Here is a 14,990-nt window from a genome sequence, read left to right on the forward strand (position 1 = left end):
ACTATACTATAATTATACTCTAATTGCATGCTATATTTTACTTGGTAGTACTAGTGTTGTATTGATTGGAAATACTTAATATTTTCAATTAAATCTGAACATTTCATTTGTGTACATATTGTATATTAATTATATTTCATTAAATATTTCAAGCTGGAAAACAAATAATCTCAATGATAAAACAATAATATTTTTTATTTAATTTTGCTCCATATAATTTCTATGCAGTTATTGACTGCTTAAATTGTGTTATGTGGTTAAAAGTATAATTAAAAATTGTTCTAACTTTATTACATGTTTCAAAACAGTAATTTTTTTAATGCGCAAATTAAAACACTTGATTTATTTCAGAGTTGGACTATAAATTTCAAAAGTATGTTTATATACATTGTCTAAATGATATTTACACGACTTTTTTCATGTAAATATGTAATCTATTATAAATTAGATGTCTAAAATGCAGAAAAAAACAGTAATTATTAAATAGTAAAAAGAATAATATTAATATACATATAATATTTACATAATATAAAAATATATTTATTTTTTTATTACTATAAAATCCAATTTGTTGAACCTTTGTTGATTTTTCATGGGATTTTAAGATATCAAATTTCTATCTTATGTTGTAACCATTGTAAACAAAACACCTTCGATAAGCCATATTTCATAAATTACTCATTATTGACATAGATAACATGTTAAACATAGTTTACATTATTTAAGTAGACATATTTTATAGTTTACGCATAGATACGCATAGATCCTAATTAATTTTAAGTAAAAATAATTGATAATATTACCGCTATTGATAATTAGCAAATTTTAACATTGATCGATCTTTACAATCTCTAATGATAAGAAACATCGATGTTGTCCATGAGTTATCCTTGGAGCTGGAAATAAAATAGTACTTCGTTTATCTATCGTTGATAGAATAGTGTATATATTCCATGTCCTCTCTCCTGCACTATACACAATACACATACACATATACAAAACGTCACACGCATACAGCGCGGTACCGTACGGCGAGTTACGTATCCGAGTCAGTGGTTTCCGCAGTTTTTCGATGATGGCTTAGTGGTGATGACGACGTGCTGGACACTGTAACGCGCCGCCCGAGATCGGTGAGTCCGCGATTGTTAATTAGCGATCACCGGCCTCAATTTCGTTGACGTTGGCGAGGCGAGATTGACGGAAAACGACAGGCGTGCGAACGAACGAGAAAGAGAGAGAGGAGCAAGAGGGAGAGAAAAAGAGAGACGGGTAGGTGGAATACCGACAGCGTTGGGCGATCAATGCGATCTTGCGGGTGTGCCCGCTTTTTGCTTCCCCTGCCTTCCCGTTTTTCGCCGCAACGTTTCGTCGCGTATCGTCGAGAGAGACCATCCGGGATTCTCTCGGCGAGACGATGAGCCCTACGTCGTCGCGGGATTCGTCGTGAAAATTGCCGTTTTCGACAAAGGGACGGAAGGACGGACGCGTCTCGATTACATCCGCGACGAAGGACGGCGAGTGAGATCATCGAGTGAACGAAGCCCGTCATCGATGCTCTAGTCGGCGACACGAATTTTCACGCGGAGGTTGACGAATTTTGCGGATTTCTTCGTATTTTCCCGATATTTTTCCCGTCTCTCTCCACGATATTGACAATCGATTTGTGCGTAACACATATGTGAGAAACGTATCGTTTATTGACTCGTTTCTTTTTTCCTCTTTGATTTTTGCGGCGCGGGTGCACGCCCATTTTTTACGCGTCTCCATTAGCAACCACCTTCTCGTAACACAGCCCGGCAAATTTGAAAATTTCAGATATAATTGGGTCAGCTTCGATTTTGCGGCAGTACATGTGCCTAAGCGCACGCGCGCGTTATATATATATTATATGTATATGTGTGTATGTGCAATTTTGTATTTACCGCAATAGCAAAAGAGGTATATGATCGTGGAGTGATGCGTAATTAATTAAAAAGAAATCCCATACTACATTGACGCTTTCATCGAGCGACGAGATTATTATAGCGAACATTATAGAGCGTGTGAGCGAAAATTTTATCGATTTTTGATTAGTAAACTTTCAAGAAAATCAAGAAAATATTAGTACACAGTAGATTTCTTCTCTTGATGATTTTTATTTATCTTTAATAGAAAAAAATGTTTTCTTTTTAGCTCTCTAAATACGTTGCAACCATGAAGCTCATTGTGTGCATTATTTCCATGTTGGTGCTGGGGGCATCAGCTATAAGTGAGTATTAATAAATTATTTTGTATTTACTTATTAGTTTTTTTTTTGAATTATTGTTAATACATAATATGAACTTTATGATATTGCAATAAATTTTGCCATTAAAATTGTAATTTTTAATTTCTAATTATAGTACGTGTCCCGGATTATGTAGAAGGTGAAAGACACTGTTATAAAAAGATATAAATAATTGTGCTTTCCATTACACGAGAGTAATTTTTATTTACACAAAACATTTTTGTGTAAAACAAATTTTTTTATATAGAGATGCTCTGCTTTTGTACACTCACATATCTAAGTGTATTTATCTATTTGAAAAATACACACTTTTCATCATATTTGTACATCCACACAATCATATTTGTGTATAGATTGCTCTGATTGTCAAGATATATGAAAGATAGAATGATGCTGTATAATAATGTTTTAGAAATTTTTTCTTTGTGAATTTCATCATCACAATCATATTTCACATAGGATATAATTTCTTTCTATATATACACAACACATACAAACTATAGGATTTCTATCACCGACTTTCTACTTTTAATTAGTACCTGTATGTGTATATGTATTTTTGTACATATACTTTAAAGAACATGGATTTTTCTTTTTCCCATATCATATATCTGTGTATGATCTTTTATTTTCTTTTATCATAGTATATATATTAATTAATTTCAATATCAATTTATGTTGTAAACTGTAGTTGCTCCTTACTAATTAAGCTAAAATTAAAAATTATTAGGATCATTTATCATAGCAGTCATTCTTTTTTTGTATTAAATATAAACAATATAAATGTATTCTCTGTGTCTTATTGTTCTTTTTAGATATATTTGTATTATAATACATGTTATTTTTTTTTTATTAATTTATTTTTTTTCAATGGCATGATTGCTCTAATACATTTTTCGATTGTTAGTTCAATCGCCGCCACGGATATCCAAACAGCCACCAACAGACGAACAGTTGTTTCAAGTGGCCCAGGCTAAAATCAACGAGAATGATAAACCATTTTTAATTGAATGCGAAGCGGAAGGAGAACCAGCTCCAACGTATGTATCTGTTTCTTTTCTCAAGGCTTATTTGTTGCACATATAGGAAATCAATCTCTTTATTATCTCTGTGTTACTAGTTTGAGGATACTGTTCTCTGACACTATTATACATTATCTAAGATACTATCAAGGAAATGGTTATTATGTAAATATATTCTGACCCTCTCGCTATGTTGCTCAAGAACGGAAAATGTACTTTAGAGACATCTCTCACTTGTAAAGTTCCATTACATTTACAGTAATCGAGCTTATTCATCTCGTGCAGTCGGTATAACCGGCCGATCTTAATTACAAAGATGATCTCATAGCTTTAGGATGTATGAAATAATCGTCACTAATACACAGATATCTGTCTTGTATGAACATAGAGATGTAGAGATGCAGCGTTTCTTATGTATAGTTTTTTAAATAAATTCGTGAAAACGAATAAATTTAAAGAACTTTAATGTCAAACATTTATCTTTGTATATTGTTGATTTTATGCCTCAATATTTTATGCACAAATATAAGTATATTCATTATTATGTAACATGCATTTGTTCAAGTTTATCATATGCATAATGTTATACATGTGTTCTGTGTATAAGATTTATATATATAAAAATAATATATACAGAGTGTAATATTACTTATATGTTTTTTAAATATAATTAACATATATATTATAATAAATATATTAATATACAATTTAATATTATATTTATACCTACATAGGTATAAAATTATTATTTTTATATAGATATACTTACAGTACAAATAGTATACTTACACACACATAGGTATAAAAATATAATAATTAATATTATATATTTGCTATTATATTATAGATATCGTTGGATTAAAAATGGGAAACACTATGACTGGTCAACGTATGACGATCGCATTTCCCAACAACCTGGTAGAGGTACTTTGGTCATATCAAGACCAAGAGACGAAGATTTAGGGCAATATCAATGTTTCGCGCAGAACGAATGGGGTATAGCCACATCGAACTCTGTGTTTGTTCGAAAAGCCGAATTGAATTCTTTCAAGGACGAAAATCCGTTAACTTTGAGCGCGACTGAGGGTTCCCCCTTCAAACTTACCTGCCAACCACCCGATGGCTGGCCTAAGCCAAACGTTTATTGGTTAATTCAGGATATCGCTGGTGGTATCAAGTCAATCAATAACTCGAGAATGACTCTGGATCCAGAGGGTAATCTCTGGTTCAGTAATGTCACAAGAATAGATGCCTCGGACGACTTTTTTTATGCCTGTGCTGCCACATCTGTGTTCAGAAACGAATACAAAGTAGGCAATAAGGTTTTGCTAAACGTAATTTCTACAGGCGCATCCGCCGGTCAAAATAAGTATCCTCCCGAGAAACAATATGTCAGCAGGAAAAATGAGGTCGCTCTACGCGGCAAGAAAATAGAGCTATATTGTATATACGGTGGAACACCCTTGCCGCAAATCGTTTGGAGCAAAAACGGCAAACTGATCAGCCCAAGCGACAGGATAACTCAAGGTAATTACGGCAAGTCTCTCGTCATAAAGCATGTCAATTTTGAGGATGAGGGAAAATACACTTGCGAGGCATCAAACGGAGTTGGCAGCGCCCAGTCGTACTCGATAAACTTGAACGTGATGGCCGTCCCGTATTTCACGGTCGAGCCGGAATTCGTGAACGCCGCGGAGGATGAGACTGTGGAAATTAGATGTGAGGCCAGTGGGGTACCCGCTCCCGAGATCAAGTGGATACACAATGGCAAACCGATATCCCAGGCACCGCCAAACAGCAGGCGGCGAGTCACATCAAATTCTATCGTCATAGAAAAGCTTGTAAAGAAGGATACGGGTAATTATGGATGTAACGCTACTAACTCGTTAGGATACGTTTACAAAGATGTGTACGTGAACGTTCTGGCGCTCGATCCGGATATCACGCAACCGCCCACGGACATGAGCACAGTCGACGACAAAACTGTGCGAATTACGTGTCGCGTTTTCGGCGCGCCCAAACCCGAAGTCAAGTGGATCAGGAACGGACAGGAGTTGACTGGTGGTCGTTATAAGATTCTGGACACGGGCGATTTGGAAATTGAGAATGTGATATTCGCAGACACCGGTACTTATAAGTGTCACGCCTCCAATAAATTCGGCCAGGTGAGCGCGTCCGCTGAATTGGTCGTGAAGCAACACACTACAATAACGGACGAGCCGGAGGATTACGAAGTCGCTGCGGGTTCCACTGCCACATTTAGGTAAAAAAAATCTCATAAATATAAATTTATAATCTTGAAATTATACAAAATTAGGAATCTCGTTTTTGATCTTTCTTTTTTGCATTTGTTTAGGTGCAATGCTGTTACTGATCCTAGTCTACCACTGACCATAGACTGGCTGAGCAACGGTGAACCATTAGACTTCGAGTTGGAACCGAGATTCGTACGGAGTTCCGATTACTCTTTGATGATCACAAAGACGACCGAATTGGATTCCGGTACTTATACTTGCGTCGCACACACCGATCTGGATGAAGCGAGAGCGCAAGCGACATTGATAGTTCAAGATGTACCTAATGCACCGAGATTAATCAGCATCGATTGCAAGACCTCGGAAGCCAACGTTCAATGGATACCCATGGGCGATAACAGAGCACCCATTCTGCGCTATACTATTCAATATAATACTAGTTTTGCGCCGGATGTCTGGGAGATATCCAAAGATTACGTTGCTGCCAGTGAACAGAGATTATCAGTGCCTATGTCACCGTGGGCTAATTATACATTCCGTGTTCTCGCGTGGAATAAGATAGGTAAGATCTGATCGTTCTTGAAAATTAAAAAGTTATGCGTATTTCAGTGACATAATTCAGTGGTTCAAATTGTGTCGCTAATTTTTACATGTCATTACGCGACTTTCTATTCCATTTTTAGAGGAGAGAAAATAGAAATTTTGATATCGTGTTTATAATAGGTCCATCTTTACCATCACCGCACAGCGAAATTTGTACTACTCCAACGGATGTTCCTTATAAAAATCCAGACAATGTGATAGGCAAAGGCACTACGCCGCAAAATTTGGTTATCTCGTGGACGACCATGCCGCAGTTAGACCATAATGCTCCCAGATTTATGTACCGAGTGTATTATAGGAGAGATATACCAGGTGAAAAATGGATTATACAAGATATAAATGATTGGAAGAAAAACAATCTGCTAGTGGAGAATCAACCTACATATCAGAAATACAAGATTAAAGTCATTGCGATAAATGAGAAAGGAGAGAGTAAAGCTACGGCCGATGAAGTTAGCGGATATTCCGGAGAAGACGGTACGATCCGTGATGAAAAATTATTTTATTATTAATTTATATTTTAATTAATTTATACTTTTTACTATAATACTTATCTAGTGTAGAGACTATCGTCTTGTTGATCACGGTAGCCTCTACGTCAGATAAGTATTATTCCTCCAGGGCGAGGCTCTTCCATTGCACTATGATTGAGCTAACCCTTATAAATAGTCTTACTGTGAATATCTCGGACTATTAATTAACATTAAAGTTGCCATATTTGATAAATCGATAATTGTATGATATAATATCGTTAAATTGCTTCAATTTCAGTACCTCTACAAGCACCAGGTAATTTTACACTGAATCAAATAAAATCAAGCACTACTGCTCAGCTGTCGTGGAGTCCAGTACCGGAAGAATCAGTGAGAGGTGAGCTACAAGGATACAAGATTCAAACGTGGACGGATAAAGATGGCGAGAAGGGAATGCGCGAGATTGACATTCGTGGCGGCAATAAAACGCATGCGTTGGTCACAAAGTTTGTTCCGAACAGCAAGAATAATGTGAGGATACTCGCTTACAATGGCAGGTAATGAAAAACTTGATATATATTGGTATTAAATAATTGTATTGTTTTTCACAATATCATTGTAATAATGTTTGTGGGATATACAGATACTCTGGTCCTCCGTCCGAGACTTTGACCTTCGATACACCAGAAGGAGTGCCAGGATCAGTACTCAGTTTAGAAGCATTTCCCATGGGATCTAGCGCTCTATTTCTCGTATGGACACGACCCGCGGAGCCGAATGGTATCTTAACTGGATATAGGATTTACTATCAGGTTGTGAATGGCACAAAATTAGGAACTCTACTCGAGAGGAAGCCGCATGTTATAAATCCGGACGCCACGACTGCCAAATTAGCTGGATTAGCGCCTGACACGATATACCGCGTTCACATACGTGCCACAACCAGAATTGGTGAAGGCAATGAGTAAGTTCTACAAGTACCTAAACTAACATAAAAATATTAATAACATTTCTACAAGACGATAAATATAATTTTAATATACGTTTGCAGCTATTTTATTGAACAAAAGACACGAATGTCTCAACGACCTGACGTTCCACAATTTACATGGGAAACTGTACCAGTGGAAAATGGATATTCCAACGTAAGAGTGATTTGGTTGCCGAATTTAAACGGTAATCCAGGCAGCCATTTCTTTGTTAAGTATAATCTTAAGGGTGAAACAATATCTTTGACGACTGATCCCGAATTCTTGTCAAAGTCTATCGAGGTTTGTGTAGCAAAATAATGATAAATAATCTTTATTGTAAAAAAATTAAAAATTAAAGATTGTGCGCATTTAACGAAGAATTGCTGATTTACGCAGGTTCGCGGTCTTCAAAGCAGTGAAGTTTATGTAATGTCGATTGTTGCTGTCGACGGAGATTACATGACTGAAAGCGCTCCTCAAGAGGTAGAGACGAGCAGCGAAGGACCCATTATTCAACCGAAAGAAAATGTTGCGACGGCTGGCTGGTTCATAGGTAATGTTTCTTGGTTGCATTATCAGATCTAATTTTTGCGAGACTGGTATATGCTAAAGAAGTTTTCCCGACAGGAATGATGCTGGCGATCGCTATTCTCCTCCTAGTGCTGATAATCGTTTGCGTAATTAAACGAAACAGAGGTGGAAAGTACGCGGTGCACGAGCGAGAATTGGCTGCTGGACGCGGTGATTATCCTGAGGAAGGCGGATTCCACGAATACTCGCAACCATTAGACACCAAATCGGCTGGCGGACGTGCATCTTTGGCATCATCTTCTCATCAGGATGGTAAACATCCTGAATCGGATACGGATTCTATGGCAGAGTATGGCGATGGTGATACAGGTTAGTTATAGAATTTTATAACTTGCACACCTCAGAAATAAAGAATCTAGAACATTAGAAGTCTTTGTGATACATACATATATGGTATATAATTAAAAGTATGTTTGTTGTGCACGAATTCTTTGATTATCAAATTTGATTAGATTCATTTACGTATCATTATGATATATTAAAACAATTTAGATACATATTGACTGAATTATCATTATGACATAAAAAGCGCATTTTTGAATATTTTTATATAAAAATAGCACGAAATAAGTTTCACATATGAACACAACTGACATTATCGTCATGAAACTTTTCTCATACCATGCAAGTGCTTTTCCTTTTTATATATTTGATTATTACACTTTGCAGTTGCAATTACATAAGCTGATTATATTCATTTTTTAACTTTTATATTTTTGTCTTAGGTTTTTATTTTCAATTTATATTTCAAGTTATATTTCGTTATACTTTATTTGCTTTACACATTTTGCTTGAATCAATACAGAGGGCATGAACGAAGATGGTTCTTTCATTGGTCAATATGGCCGACATCGTAAGCAGGAACCAAATTCGCAGGCATTTGCCACTCTAGTCTAAGGTAAGTTTGACACAAACATGTTTTTAATGCTTAAAGCACTGCATCTAAGCTTTGAAGCAAAAATAAATGTTGGATTTGATACACTATTTATTATTTTATAAAGTTGCACTCTAATATTTTTAGCAACATCCATTATTTATATCATTTTAAAGCAAAAACAAATCTTATTATGCACACATATACATAGGTTTATATCTTTTCCACATTTTTCAGCAATATAAAATTTACTACAAAGTTTCGAATTTGCTATCTGTTTTAGGCCGCTTCACTGAAGATGGATCCTTCATCGGACAATACGGACCTAAAGGTAGGCCAGAGGAAACACCACCAATTCCGACTGGTACTATGGCCACGTACGTGTAACATCCGCAACTATGTTAATCAAAGTCGCATAAAAAAGAAAAAAAAGAAAAAAAAACGTTTTCTCGTTACGGTTAAGGATCCGCCCGATCCTTGGCTACTGCAGCAGCTCTGCTATGCACCTTGCGCTGGGCGCAATGTCCAACACTATACTGCCAATTAGACTCTGGGGTTTTGGGTTTTATAATTTTTATAAAAGAAATCGTGGCTGTATTTTACATTCGAGATATTCGTATTCGAGATATTCGTGGATTTCCGATACGTAATAAGCGGATACTGCTTTATATTTCAGTTTGTGAAATATTAAAAATATATATCTTTTTTTTGCAACTAACATTTTTGAACATGTAGCAAGAATAGATCAGAATAGATTATTGATTATTATTCTCTTCTTCATTGCATTGTCAAGAATGTTGATGTGTATGCATCACAAGACAGCACATTTCTATTTTAATTATAAAACCCAAAAGCTGTAGGTGTTTCATAGCGTGCAAGCTATTTATGGAAATAGTATTGTAGAACTATTCTAGCATTGATCGTAATATTTGACAGAGCCAGATTGAGTTGGACACGCCGATTGACAAGGTATACGAATTATTCCAGACTTGCGAAATACTTTTAAGACTGCATGTAGTATCCAATGTTTCGCATAATGCGCGTGTTGATTTCTAAATTTATCGTATTTACATCTTTTAACATAGCATCGAGTGCTGCAATTGAAAGAAAGATTTAGAAATTAGTTCTGTTAAGAATAAACATTATTGTTTATCCGATACAAGTATTTGCGCATTTTTTTTATCAAACAATTTATTGCTTTATCTATACATATACATTTACATTAGTAGTTTTGTCGTTATTGGAAATTTCTTCTGTTAAATTACCGAACTGCTCTTCAAAAATATTTTCCACTTAATAATATCCACTTGAATCACGTCCATAAAGAGAGATTTCATAATATTGAAATAATTTAGATGAATATAATTTAAAAAATATAATATTTCTATTGGATATGTGCAGAATTATTAAGTATAAATATACAAATACAAACAAAAAATATTTTAGGAGAATTAAATACTTGTATCGATAGCCAATAAAATCTATGTTTAACAGAAATTCTTTTATTCTAGTAGTATATATTTGAATAGTATTATATTCGAATGTATGACTATATATATATCTAAAATGTATTCATAAAGTATTAAATCTTAGTGCCTATATTGGAAAATATTATGATAATGAAATTACTTATAAAATATAAAAGTGACATTCATGCTTTAAACGGAACGTATTAATCGAATTTTCGCGATAAATGCTTTCATTTAGAGCTTTATTGTAAAATTGGTGCACAGTGTAATTAGAAAGACGTCTATGGAGTTTTTACTATTTTATATATAAATAGAGTGAGTATATGATTTTAAAAAATCATTATCTGAAGCTTCTGTAATAAATAATTTGAAAACGAAAGAACACCCGGTATGTTAACGCAATGAACAATACGTACGTTTACATGCAATCTTGAAAATGACGAATAAGAGATAGTGTCGCAATCTGGCTTCGACTGATTTTAACTTTAATCTTCTAATGAACGGTTATTCTAAGAACCTTTAGCCGCGATCAATTTTTACTCTGCCGAAGAAGGGCCAAATCTAAACGAACGAATAATATAATCTACAATTGTCATGCACTTACACTCTTTCATTATTAACACATACACATATATATTTACATACACATATGCGCAAACAAATGAGGATATGCGAAGGATAAAGTAAAGGATAAATATTGAAGGAGAGATTGTGTATGCACTATAAGTAGATAACAAAAATCGCAAGGCCTCTATAAGTAATTGTTGCTTTTGTATGTGAAATATGCTTCGACACGAAAACCCTTTTATTTTTATGGAAAAGTTTACTTTTTTTGCTTTTTTGATAATTTTATTATAATCCAATAATTATAAGCTAATGCTTTACATTTAATATATAAAGATATTAAATATATAAATATATATATAGAGAAAGAGAAAGAAAAAGAAGTAAAGAGAGAGATATTATATAAATATATATATATATATTAATTATGAATTATTATTATTATTATTATTACTAATTTTTTAAAGAATGCGACGATCACACAGCAGAGCAACTATAATTATTATTACTTAGTGTATGGGATGTTAAAATTTGTTTAAACCTCTAAGTACAATTTGTACAAAAAATTTGTTTAGATAAACGTTAAGTTAACGTAGTCAATGCGATGTACAGGTTGTCTGCAAAAGTGTCGCGAGCAAATATGTCAGGTACAAAGATAAAAGCGAAACAAAGATAGGTACAAAGTGAAATAATATTTATGATACGTATGATACGCAAAGAATCACGAATGTAGTACTTTTAAATGATATATCACAGACAAGACTAGCCCGTGTCTTTCTTCATGACGCGAATTCTTATAAGAGATATCTTTTACATACCGGATGCAAAAGTATCTTTCTCTCTAATGCGATTAAAAATATATTTGTTACGGTGTTTTTTGCCGAACATCCTGTACAAGTGACTTGGACGTCACACGATAATTAAGACTTTTCTTTCTAATTACATGATATTGGCTTATATCGTAATAATATACGAACGTTTTCGTATTATTATACGTCCGTTGATGTTATTCATTTGTCGATGTTAAAGACAAAAAGAAACCTAATTAGATAGAGAGCGTGAATCTTATAGACGGTTGTGTGACGATGCTAAAGACTGCGTACTGCGATAAACAATGTCATATTCAATCGTTTATTCGTGAAGAAATCACTTGCGAGTTTACTTCTGATTTATAGCTTTATACGTACGTAAGCGAAAAATCGCCATATTAATAGTACGAGACAATCTAATATCGTCGATACAATTGTATGGTATGTACAACTGTGCAATCTTTAAACTTACTCTATCGAAGCCGCAATTATATACAATAGATAGATGCATACGATTTTCTCAAATCAATATCTTGATATATGATCGCGCTAACAATAACCATGACGAAATTGATGATGGAATTATAGATGTATCTTGGTAATCTCGATGTCCAAGTCACAAGACACACACACACACACACACAAAACACACCACGAGAGCGCATTTTTAGAGTATTTTTATATTGTGCTAGCCTCTCGAGTTTTACCCCGGGATGTAATGAGGCTCATTCGTTTTGCACATTATAAACTATCAGTTTATTCGTTAACTGTATAATGTTATACATATATACATGTATAAAAACTTCCAAATACTTTCGCACGAGCAGCTCTTCGTACGTTGTAATATTTGTATTTCTCTTCTTTATTTTTTTTATAGTTTTGTACTTTGTATAAAAAAAAACATCATTTGCGTTTCTTTACGCGCAATTTCGAATTTACAACGGGTGCGTGCGTTTCGTCGATTTTATGTATCTCGTATCTCCTTTGAGACGGAGGGCGAGGAAATATCTACTACTACTCTGCTTGATATTAGGTTGCGTCGACGAAGGGAGAAACGATTCGTGATTTACTACTAAAAAGTGTTCATTGTACAACGAGCACGCACACGTTATTCTCAAAAGTATTGTAGAGTGTCTTTACTCTTTTTACGGCGAATTTCTCCCTCTTTTTGGAATCTCATTTATTTCTTAATGCACAAAGTGTTCATTTTCGATTAGCTTAATTAATCGCGATATTATATCCTATAGATTGTATATCCTATTAAATAATAAACGCGAGAGGATAGTATTATAATCATTGATAACACGTTCGCGTTAACGTACTTCCGAATCTCTTTTGATATTCAAGTTACTTAAAGGCATTGCGTATAAGATCATCATAGACATGGAGCATTCGCCATAAAAAGAGTCAATGATGCAGAGACGACGAATCTCAGTAATGTATATTAGCGTGTGCCAGCTTATCATCGTGTGAATTCTTTATTATATATTACCTTTATACTTACTAAATAGCGTGCCGATGTGTTTTTTTCGCCATTTGATTACACGTGCAGCTATAGAAAGAGCGATATAACGAAAGCGTATTCTCATTGGCCGTCAGTTTAGACATAATTTTTCTACGAGATTTAAAAGATTGCAGAGTTCTAGAAATACGCGCACACAGGGCGTTCCATCCAGCCTTGATAACGCTTTTATGGATTTAACTCGATTCGAATGTATTGCGAGGAGAAAATCACTTATGTAGAAAAAGTTGCACATTGATATAAGAAGGCACAAAACTGGCCTAACTTTCATCGTGCAAACATCTTTCGTCCATAATATACGAGTAAGCTGTTGAATATCGCGCGATTGAATGGACCACCCTGTAGAGAGATCTTCTCGTCTCTTCGTGAAAACAGCGAGATACCGAAATCGGAGATCACTATATGATATATATGCGAATATAATTATATCTTTTAAGTTTACTTTCATTCACAATACGCGCATCGACGCGTATCTCGACATTTGTCCGCATAACTCTCATGTCAATGAAATTAAAAAAAAAAGTAAAGAATAAACGAAGAGGAAATCTACAAAGAGGAGCATTATAATTTGGATCCACATGCATCGATTTTTATGTCCAATAAATCCAATCGAGATAGCGATTCCTCCTTACGTCCTCCATACGTCATTTTTATCCGGCAATAAAGTCTCTAATACAATTTAATTTAATATTTAGTTTGTTATATATTAATATATTTATAGATAATTTCGAATTCTCTTAAAAGGGATACGAACCATTAAAAACAATACATGTATATTTTATATGTAAATACATATTTTATTTTATTTTTACAAAAATGATAATATATATCGGTCTGCCTGAAATTATTAATTTCTCGAGAACAATTACGTTATGCTCTCTCTAAATTGAAGCTCGTCCTGGATAAATGCGCTAACTGCGGACGCAGAAATCGAGCAAGATGTGACCGATAATGTGATTATGCCAGACGGGTTTTTTTGTGTCTGTGTTCTCTCGATCTTCTGCGCTACTCTGGATCCTTTCTTTCTCTCCCTCGTCGCGGTTTGCGCCACAGACGAATAAAAGATCGAGGGAGAATAAAGGGAGATGCGATCGGGGCCGTCCGCAGAAATATAACTGCGATCCGCGCGTGCATCGAACGGCAATTCTTCGATCATTCGAGTCTCTATATGAAACAAGGATATTTAAATTTTGAGAATTCAAGGCTGTCGTACATTCGAAAAGAATGAAAATTGCACTTTAATCTAGGGAGACAAAAATCTTCTACTTGAATGTATAAAAATATTCTGTACACACATATAACTTTTAAGATTGTCTTGTTCAATTTTAGATTACACACGTATAATATTTAAAAAATTTAGAGAAATTATTTGTAACATTTATCTTTTGAAAAGATGCAGACTTTCGTTACGAGATAAAATCGTGATCGACGAATTTTACAAAGAAAGTATACTTAAAGAGGATCGCTCTATGACACATTGAAAATTGTTTGCGCATCCTATCTGCTGCCAAGAGTCCCCGATATGATAAAACGTGCAATCGATAACGCAATCTATACGTATTATATACGTG

General features: G+C 34.5%; 1 protein-coding gene across 5 annotated transcripts; it reads left to right on the top strand.

The window, feature by feature from the left end:
• The first annotated feature begins 981 nt into the window (after positions 1 to 981).
• On the top strand, positions 982 to 13,972 carry Nrg (Neuroglian). Of its 5 annotated transcripts, XM_083099360.1 has the most exons (13): positions 1,008 to 1,269; positions 2,173 to 2,248; positions 3,174 to 3,306; positions 4,136 to 5,551; positions 5,645 to 6,105; positions 6,267 to 6,623; positions 6,918 to 7,176; positions 7,263 to 7,583; positions 7,671 to 7,890; positions 7,987 to 8,143; positions 8,218 to 8,490; positions 8,987 to 9,079; positions 9,339 to 13,972. In XM_083099360.1, exons 2-12 carry the CDS (start codon positions 2,194 to 2,196, stop codon positions 9,076 to 9,078), a joined length of 3,744 nt encoding a protein of 1,247 aa, XP_082955486.1. In that variant the 5' UTR covers positions 1,008 to 1,269; positions 2,173 to 2,193; the 3' UTR covers position 9,079; positions 9,339 to 13,972. The 5 variants fall into 5 exon arrangements, with proteins under 5 accessions (XP_082955483.1, XP_082955482.1, XP_082955486.1 ...); XM_083099357.1 differs by lacking the exon at positions 8,987 to 9,079 and having other exon boundaries at positions 982 to 1,130; XM_083099356.1 differs by lacking the exon at positions 8,987 to 9,079 and having other exon boundaries at positions 1,007 to 1,269.
• Positions 13,973 to 14,990: the final 1,018 nt, after the last annotated feature.

The sequence above is a fragment of the Camponotus vicinus genome, unplaced genomic scaffold (genome assembly GCF_025532165.1).
Source record: "Camponotus vicinus isolate PSW18456_S1 unplaced genomic scaffold, iyCamVici1.0 SCAF_5, whole genome shotgun sequence".
Taxonomy (NCBI): domain Eukaryota; kingdom Metazoa; phylum Arthropoda; class Insecta; order Hymenoptera; family Formicidae; genus Camponotus; species Camponotus vicinus.

Coding starts and splice junctions, on each gene's coding strand:
- Nrg (XM_083099357.1), top strand. CDS start 2,194: ATGAAGCTCATTGTGTGCATTATTTCCATGTTGGTGCTGGGGGCATCA. Junction 2,249..3,173: donor GCTGGGGGCATCAGCTATAA/GTGAGTATTAAT, acceptor TTCGATTGTTAG/TTCAATCGCCGCCACGGATA. Junction 5,552..5,644: donor GGTTCCACTGCCACATTTAG/GTAAAAAAAATC, acceptor GCATTTGTTTAG/GTGCAATGCTGTTACTGATC.